Genomic DNA, 7,465 nt, shown 5'->3' with positions numbered 1-7,465 from the left:
AGATAAGGATGTTTCTGGGAGTTTCAGCAGTCACAGTGAGGTGTGGCAAATACTGCAGGGATGGTTCCTTTTGTCGGATTTAGTAATACCTGTCTATCATCATGCAATGGGGCAGCCACCCTTGGCTAAGCCACCTTTATCCTTTATGTCTCTCTTTTACCTAAAGTCTCTGTCATCATAACTCATTCAGATGTACACAGGGCGTCACGGGGGGAAAAGTAAAAGCCTTGTCTCTCCCCAGCTTGAGAGTAAATATTTAACAAAATGTTTGCTTTCTACTCTGGAATCCAGTTGGGGTCACTGTGAAGAGATTAGCTGCAAAAATGAGTTTGTCACTCAAACATGTGTTAACACTGACATCTGGAATGAAAAACTAATCCTTAAAAGGACTCACACCAGTAACTGTGACTTAAATATGATTAATCAAAAGCAATTCAATAAAACTTTCACATCAAGTTGTCTCTTGAAGATATGTCTAGTGACTCATTGTGGCGGTGGGACCTGCTGACACTTGCAGACGCACGCATGATATCATTTCCAGAAACTGGTGATGACATCATCTCACAGCTGGTTTATTAAATTGTACAGACAACTGACATTGTCTCACTTACTAATGTTGTGCCCTGATCTGAGTGTCCCCTAGCCGATTGTTAACATACAGGTGGCTCCTCAGACAATTTCCACTGAATCATAGACTCGTACAACACTTGAGAGTAATTTCTTCATTGCCCCATTACATTGCAGCACCATTGGTGGTTCTGTTATCGGTTGATTAGTTTATTATAAGACGTTGACCAAATAAAAATACATTTGGTAAAAGGAGGGTGTAATATTGTGCAGGTCTGTAGCCAAGATTTTAGAGTCCAGAAACCCCACCCTAAATAAGAAATGTTTGAATTGCTCTCAGTAAATTTGATTTCCCAACATGATGGTCAGAATACAGTTTCAAGTGTTATGTAATCCTGGTGAAAAATACTACATGCCTTGATATTATTTTAATGTGATTCATCTTTTTTTTTTCTACATACAGTCAAATATTAAGCAATATGGTATAAAAATAAAAGTTATGGAACATGTGTGTAATTATAAGACGGTAAACTCCTTCTTAAGTCATCGAACTCTCCCAAATTCTCAAAAATCTTACAGCCTCAGAGCCTAATTTCTCAATTGAGAGACAAGTCTACAACAGCAGGTGTTCAGCAACAATCTTAGAAAAGCTTTTTTGTTAACCGCCTTATTTAATACAAGACTTGCTTATCTACAAGGAGATTAACTGAAGGCTCCTACAGTAAATGGTGTGGTAGTGTGTATACTGTATATTATTGCATGGTCATAAATTCATACACCGGGGATTCTGGATCTCCCTACCCATCGAAGTTGACATTAACCCCAAAGTTATCAATCACATGTTTACAACAAGGCTATCTCTTGGACTTTGAATCCAGATTGCACTAAAGCTATATTCATAATGTATTTGGTTATATTGTTCTCCTGTGAAGGGGTGGTTTTTTTTCTTTATACCACCATTCACTAGGATACAATTGAAATTTAATTAGGCCTAGTGGAAATGTTAACAAAGACACAAATTGTTATCTGATTGAGAACAAGTAGCAGTACATGTTTTTTCACACAGAACAGTTTTTGATGATTGGACTTGCTACAGAGTGAAAGTTCAGACACACCTCTGAGTTTTTTTTCTTTTCTTCATCTCATGTGTAACCTGCCGGTTTATGACACAGAGACAGACAGACAGAACAAACACACGTACACACACTGTAGCTGACTCATAGCGTCGCACGCGGGCGGATCCTGACACACCTGGACTGGTTGCTAGGGAGGGTAATAAGCGGGTTTGAATGATAACAAACAGCACAGTGAGATACTGTGACAGCACAACAGTTGACTGGTTTCTGTTGGCTCACAGCCATGCAATATATTCTGTATGAACTCCGCTGAAAAGCATCGTCTGAATGACAGATATGTAAAGGATGTAGATAAAATAAGTCCGGTCATTAATGGGTTTTTCTTTTGTTTGTTTTATTTATTTCTTGACAAATAATAAAACATACACTAGCAGACAAAGAAGAAGAAGAAAAGTGGAAACCTTTTCATTCATCTACTCACAAAAGACATTTATATCTAATTCATTAACTGTTGTGCAGCACATTGAAAGACAAAATAAATCACAAACTCCAGCTTGACACCAAAACAACTTCATACATTTGCAAAACACAAAAAAACACAAAACTTTGAATGCTGCATTGTATTTTTCCAGATAAGAAATAGACTATGAATGCTGCAATAACAAAAAAAAAAAAAGGAAAAAAAAGTGGTTGTTTGATTCTGCCTGCAGGGGTCATCAGTGTGTAACAAAACACAGCAGCAAGACATTGCAGGACTGTCAGGGAGACCTCAGTCAGCATTCCTGGGGTGGCTCAGGATCTTTTATGCTTATAATGCATAAAAAAGAGCTGTGAGTTACTTCTTAAAATGAGTATGACCTGTCAAATAAATTAAGTTGTGGTCAGATTGAAGTCTTCTACTCTAATGTGTGCAAGTGTAGGCAGTTTCTTTTAGTGATAACTGTTATAACACTAACCTGGTCTCAAATATTCTAAAAAAAACAACAACAACAAAACACAGCAAAAAAAAAAAAATGCACAAATGTCTTCACTGCAGGATCTTTGAGAAAATAGATAATATATTCTGGCTTGGGTCAATAACTGTGAAACTGTATGTATTAGCACATTATGGCCAGAAGGGTGAAGCATTGCTAAACACACATGTTCTGTAGATGCAGTGGGAGTCTGCTGTCACATGTTTAGATAAATATAGTTTACCAAGCAGGTGGGTGTGAATCAAACCTGACCACTTTTCTCTTTGTTAACATAAATACATTTCATTTAATACAATTTCATGAGGCTTTATTACATTTTGCACTCAGAGAATCACAACAAAACCATTATGTTCAAGTCAAATTTGAGCGATCACTACTAAACAAAACGAATGTGGGACTACAATTAAGTACAAAGTTTAATTTTGCGACCATATGTCTTCAGTACATTCACAATAATACAGTGATTCTGATTATATTTCTTAAAATAAGTCAAGTCATATCAGTGAAATTGGGGGAACAGATTTTGAAATATTAAAATAATAATATGTTGGTTAAAATCTTTAGCTGATTAAAATGTGGAACACAGCGTGTGATGCAATAATAATGTGTTGCTGCTGTAAAGAAGGGTACTACTCTCTAATAAGACATACTTTAAAATGGTTTTATGAGTTGTGGCTTAATTGATGGTTAATTAATTATCTTTTGAAGCTTTATAGATCAGTAATAATCCATTGATAAGGAAAAGTTCGGGCTTGCCAGTTTCCCTTCCTCCAACATAACTTTTTTGTTCATTTAGCTCTTTAATTCATAAAGAAGACAACCAGCTCAGCCATTTATCTGCTGAAAAAGAACTAAGTTCAATCTTAATAAAATCCTTTTTTCAACTACTTATCAAAATTCACAACTCCAGACTTGACGGATCACTGTGGTGAAATGATCCATTAATTAATGTGGAACATTTATAACTGCTGAGTATGTTGAGTCTGAGTCTTTTAGTTAGAAATCATTAAAATGTTTCACCACCAGCCATTAGTTACACGTCTAGTCATAAACTTTTATTAAAATATGCACTTTTTAGTGCTGCCCCAAAATGAGCTAAATCCTCAATGGGAATCTGGAGGTAACATAAAACAAGTGTGAAAATTGTTAAAAATGAGGACTGACTGCATCTAAATGTTGACTCTGACACATCTGACACTCACCAGTAGTCTCTATCAAGAAACAACTGAGTAAATCACCGAACATGCTGAAACCTATAGAGGCGACGAACAAAGTAAAACATCACATTTTCTCTGTCAGCCTTCCACCCTTATCCAGCACTCAGGCACAAGCTATAGATGAACACTATCAAGACCATACCTCATCTGAATGCAACATCCATACACTGCACATACAATATTGTCCCTAAACAACAATCACAAGTAACCTTCACCTGTACAGCTCATATTTTTGCTGAAATCAGACATTTGAAACAATTATTACAAGTCATTTATATACAGTGGTGGAAAGTAACTTAGTACATTTGCTCAAGTCCTGTACTTAAGTACAATTCTGAGGTACTTGTACTTTACTTGAGTATTTCCATTTGATGCTACTTTACACTCCCAGTCCACTACATTTCAGGGGGAAATATTGTACTTTCCACTCCACTACATCTGTTTGACAGCTTTAGTTACTTTTCAGATGAAGATTTGACACAATGGATAATATAACAAGCTTTTAAAATACAACACATTGTTAAAAATAAAACCAGTAGTTTCCAACTTTTTTGGCTTTTGACATCTTACAGAAAGCAGTGTGTAGTCAGGGTCACATTTCAGATGTGTATGAGTTGTTAACAGCTCCACCAAATAGTGATTATTCCCTCTAAACTTCTCACACGGTTTAATTTCAATAAATGTTCAAATGATCCAATATTTCACCAAAAATCAAAGATTAGAAAAAAAGTCCAAAAACTGAAAACAGATGGGAACCACTGGACTAAACTAAGCTAACTGTATATAAAGTAGTTCAAACTAGCTCCACCGTCAGCAACTTCAATTAAAAAGACGAATACATCTGATTGAGAAGAGCTGTGACACTGTTTACATAAAAGTTGGTAAACTCTTCAAGGAAAGGCGTGGACTGCCCCTCCACCTCAAGGTGTAATTATCAGTCTTTACAGCTTGAGCACCTGGTGTGGGAGTTAGTATGCACACACACACATGCTGTTTACACTCTGATGATTCAGTATTAATAATCTAATGATGTCATATATAATAATATATCAGTCAGAGGGACAAAACTACTACTTTTACTGCAATACTTTAACTACATTTTGCTGCTAATACTTATGCACTTTTACTTCAGTAGGATTTTTCATGCAGGACTTTTACTATTAATTAAGTATTTTTTTTATTGCTGTATTGGTACTTTTGCTTAAGTAAATGATCTGAGTACTTTATCTACCACTGTTTAAATATAATTTATTTATAGCGACTATATAAGACTTGTTTTGGTTGTTTGCTACAGAAATGGGCGGAGACATAGTTAGTTCCTCCTCCTGCCCCACGCTGATTGGACATCTGTGCTGTGCATTTAAACTATTTGCATTTATTTAGCCTACTTGTGTATGTATGTATGTATGTATGTATGTATGTATTTATTACTTATTTATATTTTTATGGGGAACTTTTAATAATATTAGTTGTTACTTTCTGAATGATCAGAATCCAATTTACTGCAGCATATGAGTTTTTAGCAAAAATGTTTTTAGAAAAAGTTCGAATAGTCTACTGTATGTGGAACAGCGGTTGCCATGGTTTTGTTTGATTGTATTCTGTCATTAAACAATTTACATATAACATAGTATGCACTATGTAGATAATACAGAGTCAATATTGTGTTCATTTGTGAGGAATAGGCCTATACAAAGAAAAGTGTTGGTGTTTTATTACTGAACATGCTGTTATAAATCGCAGTGGAACACAAATAGAGTTTTCCCTGTGTCTAACATGCTCAAGTAGCCTACTGCACAGAGAATGAGCATTTTCCTTTCAAAGTGGTTACCAACGGTTACAGGTGGCCATGTTGGGGTTGAGTCAACAGCACACAGCCTTTATGGGCAGGTGTGTTACCTGTGGCTCCCTCAGGAAAACACTTCCTATGGCTGTGCTGCCGCGCGGCTCACCGGCAGAGACAAAATGAATCAGACGACGGAAAAGATCTTGAAATAGTTTTCCTCGTCATTGCCATCTACATTTTGTATCTAAGCTTGAGCCTACAGTGAAGTCCCGGGTTTGCTGGCAGACGGAGGGGAGTGCTTCCTGATAATAAAGAGGTGCGTCTTATTTCCATTCCAGTGATTGACTGCGCACGGCTTTCACCGCCGGAGCTGCGGGCATTGACGCATTGTGGAGTCGACAGGGGGTAGCACTGCAACCCCGGCTTCTCTACACAACGGAGGCATCTATCGGCGAGTCCGCGATGGCCGTGGTGCAGCTCGACACGGAGGACCATCAACCGGAGAACGGCTTCGTGTCCCCCGAAACCACGTCGCCGGGGCTGCTGACACGCATCGACGGTTATGTTCTGCCATTTCTCGGCGGATTTGGGAAGTACCAGAGACAGCTGATTGTGCTGACATGGATTCCGGCGTTATTCATTGGATTCAGCCAATACTCTGATAATTTCCTCCTCGCTCAGCCAAACAACACATGCATCCAGCCTTTGGCAAACCTGACTAATGTGACTTCAAGTCATTCCTCGTTGTTAGACAGTCCAAAAAACATTAGCGCGCGGCCGGCTCCTATCTATGCCAATGGAAGTTACGGCAGCCACAATGACACGACCAACATGCAGTGTAGGTGCAGCGAGTGGACATTTGAGCTGCACACGGGACTTGTGCAGAATGTGGTTACCAAGGTAAGCTGTTCATCTTGAGGATGGGTATTCTTTTCCATCAGATTGTGTTATGCATCTGTGACACCCTATCCGCTCTAATCCTATTAGGATAGATTCATTTCAGTAAGAGGGAGAAATTCTGGCACTTATTAACATCAGACGCATAAAAACATGCTGAATTTCATGCGTGACAATTGCGCACAAATTATGTTCTTTGACAGATTCTGGATGGTTGATGTGGTTATGCCTCCATGATTGCATCCGAGGCGTGCATTTCTCCACAGTGGGTCGTCTAGCACTGCTAGACAAAGCATACATAGGCTGATATTGGACTGAAAAGTAGTAGGCTTGTATAGGTGAGAGCATGCATCATGCTGACTGTGAGTCACCGCAACACCTGACACAAAGTGCAGAGACACGCCACCATTGGCACATTGGGCAAAACTGCCAGGGCTGGTGGAATTTGCCGGTTGTCGTAATGGACATAATAGACATGGAGCCTTTGATTTGGAGCAAAGGTCATTAGTGCACTCTCTAGAATAATGCAACCCCATCCCTAGCCAAACATCACCCTCACCCGTCCACCCCCCCAAATCCCCCCTCCTCCCATCACAGCCCTAACCAAACACCAGTGAGATATTCTTATAGGTCTCATTCTAGGCACTTTCAGTCTACCAGTGATGTCTTTACCTCTATATCACATCAGTATAACGTTGTAATATTCCTATCTTTACAGGCCAGGCTGAGGAGACAGTATAGGCCTGCAGTGGTTTTAGTTGGTCTGCACAGTGTGTTAACTGGAGGAGGAAGGGTTTTATACCCCGTTACGCAGCTTTTCAGCTCTTCTCCCATTGTGGATTCTGCATGCTTATTTAAAGATATCAAGTTTTTTATTTTTGTACAAGAAGAAAGCATAAAACTTTGATCCGCCGAACTCTGCGTAAACTTGAATATTGATAGGATAAT

At 38.6% G+C, this 7,465-nt stretch overlaps 1 protein-coding gene across 2 annotated transcripts in view; it reads left to right on the top strand.

Annotated features, from left to right (window-relative positions):
• The first annotated feature begins 5,545 nt into the window (after positions 1–5,545).
• Positions 5,546–7,465, top strand: part of slc22a23 (solute carrier family 22 member 23) — a 38,413-nt gene continuing 36,493 nt past the window's right edge. Inside the window, exon 1 of one of the 2 annotated variants that reach the window (XM_042429405.1) lies at positions 5,546–5,936. Coding sequence is in view for 1 of the 2 variants with exons in the window: in XM_042429404.1 (XP_042285338.1) it covers positions 6,083–6,520 (438 nt within the window). In the remaining variant the exon portion in view is untranslated. Of the gene's footprint in view, positions 6,521–7,465 lie in introns of both variants that reach the window. The other variant, XM_042429404.1, reaches the window with a different exon arrangement.

The sequence above is a fragment of the Thunnus maccoyii genome, chromosome 12 (assembly GCF_910596095.1).
Source record: "Thunnus maccoyii chromosome 12, fThuMac1.1, whole genome shotgun sequence".
Classification (NCBI taxonomy): Eukaryota; Metazoa; Chordata; class Actinopteri; order Scombriformes; family Scombridae; genus Thunnus; species Thunnus maccoyii.
This window is presented reverse-complemented; position numbering and strand designations above follow the sequence as displayed.